The following is a 15846-nucleotide window of genomic DNA, read 5'->3' as shown; positions in this document are numbered from 1 at the left end:
GCACCTGGGAGGCTCAGGTGAAGTGTCCCACTTTGGCTCTGGTCATCATCTCGTGGTCTGTGGGTTCAAGCCCCACATCGGGCTCTGTGCTGATAGCTCAGGGCCCGGAGCCTGCTTCGGATACCGTGTCTCCCTCTCTCTCTCTGCCCTCCCCGCTCATGCTCTGTCTCTCTCTCTCTCCCCCGCTCATGCTCTCTCTCTCTCAAAAATAAACAAATATTAAAAAAAAAAATTAATTTAGAAACATCATCTGTGACGTTTTCAGGAACAAATAACTAGTACTGACAACATACCTGAATAGTTTGTAAAGGATTTTAGGTCCTCAAGACTTATGGGAACTTGTGCACCAGAAATTAATACCTGCCAAAGAAAAAGCAAAAAGGCCCATTTGTAAAATTTGAGACGATTTCAAAAGCGCTTTCTCGCGTCACGAGACGAGTGTGGCTCCGGGCGGCAGCCAGAAGTACCTGAATCTCCTGCTGGTCGAACATTCGCAGCCACTCCAGGTTCAGCACGTTGGCCAGGCCCTGCCGGAAGGCCAGGCAGTGGGGGCGGATCTGGCGGTTCAGTCTGTAGTCCGCCACCAGGTGGATATACGCGATCCTGTTGGCGCTGGTGACAGGGATGTCTTTTCCACCAAACTTCAGTTCGACTACCTGTGAACGTTAAAATCGGGGTCTGAAAATCCCAAGTATGACTAGAGTGAAACAATTTCTTCAAAGACGCTTGCCGGTGCTGCTGCGTCGCGAGAATAAAAGCCGGGCGCCTGGAGCGCCCCAGTCTGCGTCAGCGCAGACGCCGCTCTCGTGGGACTCTCCGAAGCCCGGCATCTCACCGTTTCAGATCAGCAGCCACCAACGCTTTCTCCAAAGCACTAAGGAATGACGCGACAATGTAATCGTGGCAACTTCGTTCTCAAGAATTAGGAGTCACAAAGGGCAAAGGTATGAACCAAAAAATGAACTTAAATCAAAAGCGATTCAATCTGGAGAAAACACAGCTTAAGGAATGAAGGTTGCGGTAGAATAATTGCTCATATTTGTACAAACAGCACGTTCTTCTCTTTGTATTTCCATCATGTTGGTACTATGGAGTACCCTATTTTTTTTAAAAAGATTTTATTTTTAAATAATCTCTACACCCAACATGGGGCTCGAACCTATAACCCCAAGATCGAGCGTTACACGCTCCACCGACTGAGCCAGCCGGGCACCCCTGAAGTATTTTAAATGTGACTCAGAGGACGGTGGCAACATCAGAGGTAACAGACGAGCGCGTTCCCGCGTATCTGAACTGAATTCCCAAGAACGAGTGGTTACCGTCACGCGAGCACGTCACCAAACCTGCAGGTCCGGCACACGGTCACTCGCGGACGCGCCAGGCAGGGGCAGAGGCCGGGCGCCGGCTCGCCCGCCCACCGTAACGGACACCCGCGAGTCCGCTGGGCCCTCGAACCGCTCTCGCCGTTGGCACAGTGGTGGTATTTTCAATAGCGTCTCACACACCAGAGGGGACGACAGAACACCACAGACGATCACGAACACACAGGCCCGAACGCGCCTTCTAAGTTCCTCGTTTCCTAGCACTTAAACGGGAGAAATGCATTCTCAGGTGCATCCGGATGACGGGGAAGCAGCGAATCCACCGTAAGTGAACGAAAACATTCCAGAGCCACCACGGAGGCGGCCCCCCCCCCCCTCCGGGGCAGACACGGCACCTCCTCCTCACGTTCCTCCACAGCCTGTGCTTCTCCTGGGGCCCGTCACGTTCCATGTGGATCGAGGACGGTGGCACGTCACCCGGTGTCTCACCACTTGGCACAAAGGCCATTTAAAAATCTGCTGAAGATGATAAACTCGTCCCGTGCCTGACGGCCCCACGACCACCTCATTGGGTTTGCTTTTCCCATATGGCACGTTCTAGGCAACGCCCCCCTTCTCACTGATTCCCGTTCTCCGCGCTCCACACGCACGTCTCCTGCACATCTCCAGCCGGGGACAGGCCACGACGCCTCCCGTGCTCGCCGTCCGCTGGCAGGCCATCTGTGACCCGGGCCCCAGGAGCTCGCTGCTCTGTTTTCATTTCAAAATCCCACCCGTTCCTTTAAGAGGACTGACAACAGTAGTAATAAGCGAGGGTGTACTGAGTGACTCGAAGACAAAGGACCCACGAAACCATCAGTTGAAGGACTCCCAAAGCCCCAGCAGCCCTGCCTGATGGGACGGCCATGACCTTTCCAGTGACTCTCTGGGCTACACCCACACAACTTCCCACGTTTCACACCGTGTCCGGCCTGCCCTAGGATCTCAGGTCTGAGGGCATATTTAAAGCTTTCAATCTGGAACCAGAGCAGCTCTTACAGCCAGAGCTATCTCCCCGCTTCGGGATGTCTGCGTTCACGGCGTGGCTGGGCACACGGGCTTCCCTCCTCCCCCCCCCCCCACCTCCCTCCCTCACTCACCGGAGCGGACAGGGCCTCACTCACTCACTCACTCACCCACTCACCAGAACGGCTCATTTTATCCTCAGCGCAGCGGACACACCCTCTGAAAATGAGGACGGGCCTCTAGGACTTGCCCAAGGCCACAGCACAGCTGCAAAGCCAGGGCTTCAACAGGGTCCTGGGACTCAGGTTCACGCTCTCCCAACGTTACAGATGCCCATGCCGGGTCCACGTTAAGCCCCGAGCGCCCGCTCGGGAGAGCTCTGGGTACAGGTTAGCAGGCTGAAGTCTCACGTTCGTTTTCCAGCAGGCTAACAAACAGCCGGACTGATTATACCCAAGGAAACAGATTGGGGAGGAACACTATTATTTGAAAAGGGAAGATTAATTAACATAACCTGCCGATGTAATGAAGTAGCTGCATATTACAAATCTTTAACTCGCAGTATTTTATAAACGGAAACCTGGATGAAGGACCATGTTTTTATATCCATCTCCGTGGGAATCCATAAGATACCCCCAAATTAGCTGCTTTACCAGTGACTTTCTAAATTTTTCTCATTTGACTCTTTAGTATAATTATTCTTATGCACTATCATCTATAATCTCTTTATCCAGTGGGAATTTCTATGAGTAATTGGAACATCTTAACTTCACACTTTTGCTTTTAATAGATTCCAATATTATCAGTGGTGCTTTAATGGAACTCTTACAAATGCGACATTTCAGTATTACCATCTATTTCAGAAGGAAAAATGGGAAATACTCCCATTAGCAAAGGCCGTGGACAGGTCATCATAAAACTGACTGCCCCAGCACTTTTATTTCGTTTTTAAATCATGCCACCAGGTGCGGGGAGACAAGAGTAGCCAGCAGCATTGACATCTGTATGTTCGAGGTTTCCTTATGCCGATAAAAAAAAACCCCTCTTTAAAAAAAAATCTGAATTTTGCAGGTTGAAACTTCAGGTCTATAAAATGGAAGAGGGGCACCTGGGTGGCTCAGTTAAGTGTCTGAGTCTTCACTGTGGCTCAGGTCATGATCTCACAGTTCGTGAGCTCAAGCCCCGTGCCGGGCTCTGCACTGACGGTGCGGAGTCTGCTTGGGATTCTCTCTCTCTCTCTACTCCTCCCCCGCTCATGCTCGCTCACTCACTGTCTCGGAATAAATCAACATTAAAACAAAATAAAAAAAAAATAAAATAAATAAAATAAAATAAAATAAAATGGAAGAAGAGATGGAAACAAAGCAACTAAGTAAGATGTAACCAAAAGAAATACGGTTCTGTATTCCTCATTCTTATTTTATCGCACAGTATTGGAGTTACTTTTCATTTTTCTAAGATTGATTTTTATTTTTAAAAAAAATTTTTTTTTTTCAACGTTTATTTATTTTTTTGGGACAGAGAGAGACAGAGCATGAACGGGGGAGGGGCAGAGAGAGAGGGAGACACAGAATGGGAAACAGGCTCCAGGCTCTGAGCCATCAGCCCAGAGCCCGACGCGGGGCTCGAACTCACGGACCGCGAGATCGTGACCTGGCTGAAGTCGGACGCTTAACCGACTGCGCCACCCAGGCGCCCCTAAGATTGATTTTTAAATACCCAAAGCTACACCCAAAGCGGGGCTCAAACCCACAACCCCGAGATCAAGAGTCGCACTCTCTTCCGACTGAGCCAGCCGGGGGCCCTGATAGTACGTTTCAAAATGCCTGGAGATGACCTAGTAAGAGAGGGAAGCAGGAAGCCTCAGGCAGGATCGTTACCTTTGTTTCCGTTTAGGATTTAATCCACAGCTATTTCTTCAATACGTAGCTTGTTAAAGGCTAAGAAATAGACTAAAATTCGAGTACCATGACGATGAACATTTAAAAATGCCCAGAATTTAAACAGCAGGATGTATTCATCCATGTGTGTGTTTTCAATCTTTGCTTTTGAAGACACCTCTGTGGCGATGGAACCGTGCAATGTCCTGCAGCCCAGGGAGGAAGCCAATAAAGATCTTAAATCTCCTCGTAACTTTCTCAAAGAACCGTCAGGGACTCACACAGCTCTGTGCGTGGCAACAGCACAATGAAACAGTCCTTCACACTCAGCAGGACGGCTGCTATTTTTTTTTAAAAGAGAGAGTGAGAGAGAGAGAGAGACAGAAAAGAAGGCAGAAAGCAAGTGCTGGCAGGCGTGTGGAGGGATCAGAACCTCTGCAGAGCCGGGAGAAATGCACCGTGGTGTACCCGCTGTGGAGGACGTGCGGCAGGCCCTCGGAAAGTCACCATTAGAACCTGCACAGGACCCAGCAATCCCACCTCTAGGTATGCACCTACGGGAAGGGGACGCAGGGACTTGAACAGATACTTTGACAGCAACGTTCACGGCATCCTTGTTCACGATGGCGGACACAACTCTACTGTCCGTCAAGGGATGAGCGGATAAAGGGGACGCGTATGTACGATGGAGTATCAGCCTTAAGAAGGAAGAAACCACAGGCGAACCTGGAGGACGTCGCACTCAGTGGCACAAACCTGTCACAGAAGGACAAATACTGTGTGATTCCACCTGTATGAGGTCCTTACAGCCGTCAAACTCACGGAGACCCAAAGGAGAATGACGGGCACCAGGGCACGGGGGCGGGGGACCGGGGCTCCAGTGCAACAATGTCCTGCCCGCTATCCTCCTCTGACTCAAATAAAATCTACTTCGCTCAAGATACCTACAGAATGACTTTATTTTTCAAAAATTTATTTTAAGAGAGAGTGCACTGGCGAGTGCAAGTGGGGGAGGAGCAGAGAGAAAGGGGGGGGAGAGAGAGACAGAGAGAGACAGAGAGAGAGAGAGACAGAGAGACAGAGAGAGAGACAGAGAGAGAGAGAAAATCCCAAGCAGGCTCCATGCTGACAGAGTGGAGCCCGACTCAGGGCTCAAACTCACCAACTGTGACATCATGAACTGAGCCAAGATCAAGAGTCGGATGCTTAACTGACTGAGCCACCCGGGCGCCCCATGAGGACGTCATTTTTAAAATGAAGATTACACAGGCGTGCTCTCATTAAAACTTGTTTCATTGCTTAACCCCCAGGTTGTGGTTCCTCTGAAGATTCTGGAAACACCTAACCCGAAGGCTGCTTCCAGGCCCCGCCCTGACTTACAGAATCAACATCTCAGGTTTCTCTGAGAGGAGGCTCCCGTATTTTCTTTGTTCTTTTCTTTCTTTCTTTTTAAAAAGATGTTATTTTCTTAAGCAATCTCTACACCCAACAGGGGTGCTTGAACTTACAACCCCGAGATCGAGAGTCACATACTCCACAGATGGAGCCAGCCAGGTGCCCCTAGTGTTTTCTTGTTATTCATTTTTCTATTAGCTCCAAAATGCACCTGTTTAGGCCGCCTTACCCTGATGCACTGAAATACTGCAAACCAGCGATGGATGGACACACTGGTTGTCTTTCTGAGCGTAGGTCTAACCTTTCTAAAGCCCAAGGCCTCAGATTGTCCTCCAAGAGGACAGGAGAAGCTCAGACTGGTGTCTGTCTGCCTCCTCTCATGCACCCCCAAACTTAGCCCCTTCGACATCTGCTCACCTACCCGGTGAATGCCTTTGCACCCAGCCAGCCTCTCTTCCAGGTAGCTCTCCCTGACCTACTTGGAGCTGAGCTACTAGTAAACTGATACCTCACTATCTTGTTCGTATCGGCCTCCCTTGTTAGAATGTGTGTGTTCTCCTAGTTTACAAACCGTCTCCCACGCCTGGCCCGACGTGTCATTAACACAGAGTGTCATTAACGTCTCATAATGAAAACATACGGACCAGGCACGGTGGCAGGTAGGTAACGTGATATGAAAATAACCAAAATTGCATTAGCTCCAATGTGTTCAATACATGTGTTTATCAAAATAAAATGTGAGAGCTCACACCTGGAGGGTCAGGTTGAGGAGTACCCTGTGTGGGTCAATGTACTCTCAGTGGTGGCTTCACCAAACGCTAAGTATCTATCTAGTACGAAGTTACTTTTGAGCTGGCAAAGCCTCAGTCAGAAACCAAGTAATAACAGAAATTTAGAGAAATGAGTATGAAGTTCAAAGGTAACCACAGTTTTGTAGTTAAAATAACGACTACTAGGTTCGGAAAATGGCACGATTCATGTAGGAACAGCAGAAAAGCGGTCTTTCCCCACAGAAGAGATGTATTTGTCTGAAAACCAAAATTAAGTTAGACAAGCAAAGCTGGGTAGTTAAAATCTAGTAAGATCAGAGAGCAGCATCAAAGGTTCTTAAATGTTGGATCTGTCTGTGTACATTAACAAAGGCTTTGTGGATTACGGGGAGCACGTGAACACAGGCCGAGGCAGACAGAACAGTAGACGCGCGTCCACGGCGCAGCGCCCGTTTCAGCAGGTGTCGCCTCCTAGCCGATCTGGGTCATCTCCGCGTCCACCCGCTGCCCCTGCTCCCCTCATCCTGGAAGCAAATTCCGGATGTTACCGAGTCTTCCGCCGCCTGGTGTGCTGTCCACGCGTGCGCACAGCGGTATTATCACCACAGCTGAGAAGTGGAAATAACCCAGACGTCCCTCAGCCGAGAAAGAAAACGCGGCACATCGGTACAATGGGACGACGTTCGGCCAGAAACAAAAAAAAAGCACCGGCTCCTGCAACAGGTGAACGAAGCCGGTCACACAAGGCCACAGGCCGTGAGATCCGGGTTATGTGCCACATCCAGAGACAGAACGTAGATGGCGCTCACCCACGCTGGGCAGGAGCGACCCGCTAACGGGCACAGTCTCTGTGGAGGGACGCAACCATCCCGAACTTAGCTGCTGGTGACGGCGGAGCACTCTGGGGGTACACTGACCCGCGCCATGCTCTAAAGCGTGCATTTTTATGGTATGTACGTTATATCCCGACAATACTGTCATTTAAAAAATTAGTTTGAATCATCTCTAACATGCACTTTTTTTTTTTTTTAAAGATAAACACACCAAGGCCAACCAGACTGATGACAAAGGCCAGCGATCCGTGTCCGAGCCACCGAGGCCCCCACGGTGATCAGGTAGGGAACAGAGGCGCACGGAGGCCCCTCGGGGCTCCTGTCGGGAAGGCGCTAACCTGCCACTCCCAGGGACCGAGAGCCAGCCAAGAGGCAGGGGTTAACCCCCGGCCCAGGAAGAGAGTCCCCGAGGACAGCCGTCACAAGGGAGTGGGGCGAGGGCCCGGGTGTCTCCAGCCCCCACCAACTCCCCACTTCTAACCCGCAGCCACGGCAGTTCTTCCAAGGGAGACGTGGAGCCTCCCCCCGCAAAGAGAAACCCTCCTCGTCGCCATGTGAACAGCAGCCGGCCAAGGGCCTCCTCACCTGCGCCTCTCCCAGGTCGTTGTTCACCACCGTGAAGTTCAGCCCAAGCTCCTCCACGTCGCCTTCGTAGCTCTTGAGAAACAGCAGATTCTTGTACACTTCAGGGTCTAACGAAGCCAGATGGTGGATGTCCACGTCCGCACTGGTTCCCAGCAATTTGGACAGGAAGAAGCCGGCGAAGGGCAATTCTACCAACATATTCTCATAGAGGGCCTTCAGATGAGAACAAGGAACAACGATCAGTACGTCACAGGAATCCTTTCTCAAACTTCCTACAAATAAAAAAAAGGCCAACTTGAGCCTGAAGAGAATCCTAAGACAGCAGATACTTTCTCTCCGCAGCAGCAGCGACGACGGCGGAAGCTAGCGTTTGGCGAGCACTTACCAGCGCGGGGCCGGTTTGACCATTCGCCGCGTGCACTCCGCGTGTCACGACTCTCAAACACCTGAGGGCCGAACCACAGCACGTTCACACCAAGGGGGACGTTCGAGAGCCACACGTGTTGTGCTGCAACGGCGGTCAGCACGCGTTTCCCGCAAAGGGCTCTGCCGGCGGAGGGGTCTCCTGGCTGCGCAGGCCGGAGTCTGACGCACGCTCTTGAAAGCCCTCCTGTCTTTCCTGGTACTGCTGGCCACAGCCGGTGGCCCGGGGCTTTGGGCTGTGTCACTCCCAGCCCTGCCTCTTCGAGAGGCTGTCGTCCCTGGGTGTGCCGGCACCTCCCTCCCCGGTCTCTATCATGAAGACACCCGTCACCTCTCTCACCCAGTGTGACCCCTCCTAGCTTGACCGCATAGGCAAATAAGGTCGGGTTCCCAGGCGCCAGGGATCGGGATGGAGCCTCTACCTTTTCTGGGGCCGCGGTTCAACGCACGACCGCAGGCCGGACCGGCTCGGTGGCCGTGCCTCCACTCTGCCTCTAGCAAAAGGAGCATAGACAATGCGTGGACGAGCGAGGGCAGCTGTGTGCCAGGGCCGCACTCAAGTAATTCCCAACGCCAAGAAATACCATCCTTCAGACTTTTAGCGACCAAAAGGAAAAAGCCTTCCGAGCACCCTGGCCACGCGACAGGCAGCAGGCGGGGCCTGGCCCACAGGCTGCCGTCTGCCCCGCGCTGTTCTTACAGGGGGAGACGGAGCGTGGGAGGCGCGTGTGCAGACCCTGGGAGTCAGCGGCTGGCAGAGGTGGTGTCCAAAGCAGGTGCCCTGGCGCCCACACCAGGACTCCTCTGCTGTGTCCCTGTCTGCCCCATGTCTGCGGACGGCGACGGATAACCAGACCGCACACTCGCGCACGTTAAAGGGTAATTCACGTACCGTAAAATAAAACGTGCGTGCGGCCTGATGAATTACTACATTTGATCACACCCGTGCAGCGGCCACAGAAGGCGTCCAGACACAGAACACTTCCCCCTCCCCGAGGTCCCGTGAGAGTTCCCTCCCGTTACCCCATTCTGTGGTCATCACCACGGCTGAGTCCCGCCGGGCCCGGGACTTCGTCGACGGGATTATACAGCACGCGCCCTCTTCCACACGCCTTCTCACAACATCCTGTTTCTGAGACTCGGCTATGATACTGTTCTTTCACCGAAGGCTGTGTGACACCGTCGCGTGATGGGCACACGGTGGACACGTGGGCGGTGTCCCATTTGGGGCTGCGGGACAGTCGGTCTGAGCCCTTCTGTGGATCCGTGCTGGCTTCTCCCAGTACAGACCTAAGACCTGTTAACAGGGGAAGCGCTGGGCCCCAAGGTGCGTTTAGCTCTATTAGGCAATGACATGCGGTTTTCCAAAGTGCAACCATTTTCCCACCATGACCAGCAAGCAGGAAGATTCCAGCTGGTCCAGGACCTCACCAACGATTGGTACGGTCAGTCTTTTTACGTTTAGCTATTCTGGTTGGTGCAACGGGGTACCTCGCTGTGGTTTTCATCTGTAACTCCCTCATGACCAGTGGTGACGGCATCACTGTGTTAACCCCCAGATTCTCTACCAAGAGACGGTGCGGGTTTTCCAACATGATGTCAGGGTTCATCTTACATGATAAATGTCAATACAGCTCAAGGCTGTAAAGTTCAACAAGGAGTGAGAAACAGGCTGTAGACTTCTCAGGAACATTCTTATTATTTTATTCTAAGAGATGAGGGACTTGGAAGCCGCCACAGGTCTCGTCACAAATGTTCTACTGAGACTAAGCGAGCACATACTGACGCTGGCCTCGTTTTGTGCGGCCCGTCAGGAAGATCTCCTCAGTGGAAGGAAGGGAGGCTTACAGAAGTCAAGGGGAGTCTGGATCTCCACGACAAAGGCCCTTCGTGCTAGAATACTCGTGGTCTGCAGAGACCTGACACGGGATGAGGGGAGTCCCCACCCCCACTTGGAACGTGGGGAGCTGGGCGCACATCGTCACAAACCCTGGGACCCTTGCCTGAGACGGAGTGAGGCCGGGAGGCCAGGCGCCAGGAGCACAGACAGAGCGGGATGGAGGAGGGAGCCCCACCTTGGAAAGTGCTGCCGTGAGCTGCGGAGCGTGAGCTGTGCTGGGATGTATTCACCGCTTTTCCTGTAAGGGAGATTCCAGTGCCACCACGCCACTCAGGGAACACCAACATAAAAACAAAGTTTAATCCCGGGGGAAATCTCTCAGCCACGAGGCCGCAGCTTTGGAAGCCCCTCTGCCGGGAGGCCGTGCACCTGACCACATCCACATCCACGTCCACTAGGTGTGGGACGCGAGGCTTTGCCGAGACACGCCCGTGCGAGTTTGCACACAGAAGACCACCAGCGTCCAGAGAGCAGGGCTCTGCCCCTCCAACCTTCCAGCCCCGACGCCATCCGTCAGCTCGGCTTACGGGAACCCTTCCCTGGTTACGGCTTCAGGCACCCTTACGGTGTCCACTCGGCCGTTCCACATCAAGTGCCCGCCACTTCCGCACTGGTAACGACAAACAGTGGTCATCTGTGAAAACCACTGGTCCGTGAACACACCGAAAACTGAACACTTGTACGAGTGCCCCCTTCCCTCCTCCGCCGGAGAACGCTCAGGTTCACCTTGAGATGGACACCGGAAAGTCCCCCCACTAACACGACTGGAAGGAACTAGAAGACAGCCATGAAACACCCGGAGAGCACTGGCTTGTTTCAGAAAGCCACTGGCCGACAATACGAGTGACACTCTCCCCAAGTCAGGTCACACCATCTGTTAACTACGTATTTCGTAATATTCCCCCACCAGCTAAGACTCCAGATGTTCTCTGCCAGGGAAACTGAAGGGTTATGTCTCTGTGCTTTTACTTCTGATTTGAAGACTGATGATTAGCCGATTAATTCTAAAAAAAAAAAAAAAAAAAAAAAAAAAAAAAAAAAAAAGGCAAAAAAGGACTTCAGAACGAGAGAATGAGCAGTACGATGGTGACCGGGCTTAACCCATCTACTGGTATCGCAAAGAAAGAGCTGTTGGAAAATCCACAGTTTGCTCAAAGTTAAGAATGGCTAATACTATTACCCCGGATCACTTAAAACTCCCATTACTTCTAAATGAACGATGGCTTCAAAGCCAAGAACATTCTGCACAAGACGACATGATTGATTCCAGGTGTTGAAGAAAAGCCTCATTTGTACAGTGGACTTTAAAGTAAGCTGGAAGTGTAAATCATTTGATGTTCAATATATAAGGTCATTGTTTGCCATTTCTGCATTAGTAACAATAAACCAGTGAAATTCGTTAAATATATCAGAGCTACCTGAATTTTAAACAGAAATCCCACTGTGACTCATAAAATGTAAATGCCTAGGTATAATTTTTTACGTAAGGCAGGTTTAAACCGTTAGAGCATTTAATATACAAGCACTAATAAATGATAGCACTAAAAACTATGATTGCATCAGCTAAATGGATTATAAATTAAATTTCCATAATGTATGCAACCGAGATACAAATGTAAGCATAAATCAAGGTATTTTCTAAACACAGGTTAATTATACAATTTCAAGACTGCCTATTTTTTATGCAAAATAATCCACTTAGCATTTTCCACACTGGCCTTAATTCTCAGCCAGTTGCACACTTGTTCCAGAAGCACATCAATAACTACTTGTCACGAAAAAAACTGCAATAGGTATATGGAAAAAACCTGTAGCGTATTTTTCAACTGTCTGTCTTTTATGAGTGTTTATAGCTAGAGATTGTGCCAAAATGATTTGAAATAAAAAGGATTAATTATAGTAGAAGCCTTTTAATATAAGTGAGTGCAGTCGCAATGCAATTAATGCAAATCGTGGCGCTATCGGGAGAATAAATGCGAACCGCGTCACAGGCCATTTCTGTTTGTTGCCAAATAACTTCAGTAATTTACTACATTAAGAATCAATAAAAAAAATAATGCTTTTCAAATGCATCTCTATCAATCTTCAGGCAGTTCTAAAGTGAACATTTATAACTTAATCTAAAAACTATATCAGAGTTGTCTTGTATTAAAACCACCCTAATTGAGCAAGAAGATAATAATTTTAATTATTTCAGATCATGCTAACCTTGGAGTTTAAAAAAATAAGGAAGAAATGTAAAATAAGGATGTAAGCTGACAGTAATACGTTATGTATTAAAAAATTTTTTTTTAAGAATCTTTATCCATTTTTGAGAGAGAGAGAGAGACAGAGCATGAGCAGGGCAGGAACAGATAGAGAGGGAGACACAGAATCCGAAGCAGGCTCCAGGCTCCGAGTTGACCTTCAGCACAGAGTCCGACGCGGGGCTGGAACCCGTGACCCTTGAGATCATGACTTGAGCCGAAGTCGGCCGCTCAACCAACTGAGCCACCCAGGCGCCCCAGTAATACACCATCTAATAGTTGTGCTTCAAAATTACTAACCGGGAGTGGAAAACATGGTCCTCGCTGGGACTACCGTGGGTTTTAGGCCCATAAGCTCCCGCAGGGCAGGAAACACACTCCATCCTTAACAGGACCTGAATCTACATGCAACATCCGGCATCCGGGCGCTCAGGAGACATTTATTAAATGCCAACTTATCATGTGCTAGGGACTACTTTGTACACTGCAATTCTACAACCATAAATTTGTTTGCAAAAACCCATTTCTGCTCTTTGGAGACACCCCAGGTTATGCAAAACCACGTGTGCGTCCACGTGTGTAAAGAGTCACTCCAAGCCCCTGGGCGTCCACAACCCTGTCCCAGGCGTCTTTCTGTGGCGCTCACTGCTTTCGTCAGCACAGCGGCAACGACACCGGGTGTAAAGGTTTGCGCCCCGGATTCCCAGGTACCTCCCGTGCACCGTCACCACCCCAGATGGTGAGGCAGCCCCCCACCCCCACACTCCCTCCTGCTCTCGGGCACCTCCAGTGTTTCTTTACACATCGACTCCGTCCGTTCAGGACTCGGCGAATGCCCACCAAGCACGACTGGGCAGGTGCAGTGGTTCAAGGGATCCCTGAAACCCGCAGGCTCCATGCGACGGTGCTGGCACCGCCTTCTCTTCCTACGGGGACTGCAGGTGCCAGAGAGCAGGGCGCTCCTCTCTAGGCCCCATTCCCACGCCTCCAGCCACGGCCACGGCCACTGCCAACACTGGAAGCCAAGGCTTTCGAGAGGACATGTCGTTACTTGCTCATGGCAACGGACGGTCTGGACTTGATGCTTTGACAGCTTTATTGAAAAAAACAGTTCAACTTTGGAAAACCTGTAGGGGATGTCGGGTGGGTGGGAGATGAAAGTTCACCTCTCCTAGCCTATTCTCCTCATCGGACATCCAGAAATCAACCTGTGACGTGGAGCAATTCTGAGCGGCGGGCGCCTCCCCTCTCTTGGCCTCCCCTCCCCTCCTCTCCCAGGTTCCCGCTCTTCCCAGAGGGCCGGTCTCTGCCCACAGAAATACTTCTGGAAGATAAACACCCAAAAGGGTCTGCCCAAGTAACAAACCCACAGTCCCATTTACAGCCACAAGGAGTAAACATCTGGGAGTTTTAGAACTGTTGTTACGTTCCTGCTTCTGAGAGATTTAGCAAGAGTTTAGAAAAACAGGGAGGTCCAGCTGAGGTACCCCACACAGCAGGAACTATTTTCACCAATGAAAAGGAAACATTTTTCAGGTTTAAAAGTTCTTGAGGCGCCTGGCTGGCTCAGTCTGTAGAGGGTGTGTGTGAATCTTGATCTCCGGGTTGTGAGTTCGAGTGCCACGTTGGTCGTAGAGACTACTTAAAAATAAAAATCTTAAAAAAAATTCTTTTACCACACAGGATAATAAAATATTAGACTGAGATCTGTCATACCACCTCCCTTGAAATTTGAGCATATGGGTGTCCCTCAAAGGCATTATCTCCAGGCACTGAGTACTTTCCCTAGCAAGACTAGGACCCCTGACCTCCAGACTCCCTCCAGCTTCCAGCGGTCACACCCACCGACTCCGCCCCATGTCAGTTTCCTTCCGCTAACTCCCCTGACACTTTCTGGCTCTTGCAAAGTCACCACATTACACTGCTGTTTCTTGAGCTTTGCTGAGGCACAGGTCACGTCCCTTACAAGTCGCCCATTTACAGAGAACAAGCCAGCGGTCGTACGGGGAGAGTGGTGTGGCCGTCACCACAGCTGGGTTTTGGACATTTTCATCACCCTGTACTCCTTAATGGTCCTCATTTCTCCCACGCTCCCATCCTGGGACAATCTTTCATCTACTTTATGTCTTCACAGATTTCCCTTTTGGGGCTTTCAGCCATCTTCTGTGATTGGCTTTGCTCACGTAGCGTGTTTCGTTCAGCGTGCAGAGGCAGGGGGAAGATTCCGTCGCAGGGCTGGAACAGTTCTGTTAGTCTTGGTCAGCTGACGGCCGTTTGGGTCACGAATCCCCTCGGGCTGTTTCCGGTAATGCTGCGCGCACTTCTGGACAAGTTCTGCGCGGACACGTGCTGGCTGGGCCATGGAGCGGCCCTGCTGGACTGTGTAGGAGCGGCCGCCCTCCCCCGCGTTCGCGGTCTACTCCCACGGACGGGACTTCGATTCCTCCACGTCCCCGCCAGACGTGTTCTTACCGGTCCCGCTGACTCTTCCCGTCCTAGTGGCGGTGAAGTGGTTTTGATGTGCGTCTTCCTGAGGACCGAGGATGGCGAGCATCCCTTCTGTGCTCGCTGCTCACTAACCTATGTCCTTTGGAGAAGCGTCTACTCAGGCCCTTTGCCCATTTTGAAATAAGTTTGCCTTTCCGTTTCCGAGGACTTTAGGTATCCTAGCACAAGTCCCTTACCCTCTTTAAGTTTCTTGACGGTGTTCTTTGAAGCAAAAAGGTTTTGGATGCAATCCGATCTACTTTTTTTCTTTCTGCATTCTTGGTTTCACTTCTGCGGAGCGCGATTCTTCCTGGCAGCCCGGCAGCACCAGGCACTGCTCCGGGACGGGATGCGCCCGCTCTCCGTCCTCCTCAGCGTCCCTGTCCGTCAGCGGTTCTCTCCTCGTTCGCGCTCTCACACCGGTGGGAAAAGCAAGGCCGGGATCTCCGCCCCTCACTGCCTCTTCCACCACCCGCGCCGCCGTCCCTGCTGCTGGGCCACAGCGCCCACTGCAACGCCTCCCACAGCTGCTGGCCCCCTGACGGTGACCCTGACCTAACTGCGTGGCCATTGCCCGCACACTGAGCCTTCTCTTTTCTTGCAAACAAGCACTAGGCTCTACCAGCCCCACACTTGAGCTACCGCTCAGATCTTCTTCACCCCTCAAGAGCTGTGACTGTGCTACCCCTGCCCCCATCCTTCCTGGAGCAGAGAACCCCTGTCCTAGGCGTGCAGCCCAACTGGTCCTCACAAAGTGAACCCACTCAGTAAAAGCACTTAGTCCCCTAAAGAGGAACTGACCAGCATCCCAGAAACCCCCCGTGCCCCTCCAAGGATAAAGGACCTGACACCCAGTAACAGAAATTAGTTTTGCCGAAGTCCTACAGAATACACTCTGCTCTTTCTGGCTTCTCGCACTCAACATCATGTCTGTGCCACACCTCTGAGCTGCTGTGAATAGTTGTAGCTGGGTCACCCTGTGGTTCATGTGAATGTCCCA

General features: G+C 51.2%; 1 protein-coding gene across 2 annotated transcripts in view; it reads right to left on the bottom strand.

Moving 5' to 3' along the window:
* Window positions 1-15846, bottom strand: part of UBE3C (ubiquitin protein ligase E3C) — a 121600-nt gene that overhangs the window by 18523 nt on the left and 87231 nt on the right. For both annotated transcript variants that reach the window (XM_047097399.1, XM_047097400.1), the window contains 3 exons: window positions 7791-8003; window positions 468-656; window positions 294-360 (listed from right to left, as the gene is read on the bottom strand). In XM_047097399.1, the coding sequence (XP_046953355.1) occupies window positions 294-360; window positions 468-656; window positions 7791-8003 (469 nt within the window). The remainder of the gene's footprint in view (window positions 1-293; window positions 361-467; window positions 657-7790; window positions 8004-15846) is intronic.

This window comes from Lynx rufus, unplaced genomic scaffold, assembly GCF_022079265.1.
Source record: "Lynx rufus isolate CCGP_SWC_20201006 ecotype Redwood Valley unplaced genomic scaffold, mLynRuf1.p SCAF_4, whole genome shotgun sequence".
Classification (NCBI taxonomy): Eukaryota; Metazoa; Chordata; class Mammalia; order Carnivora; family Felidae; genus Lynx; species Lynx rufus.
This window is presented reverse-complemented; position numbering and strand designations above follow the sequence as displayed.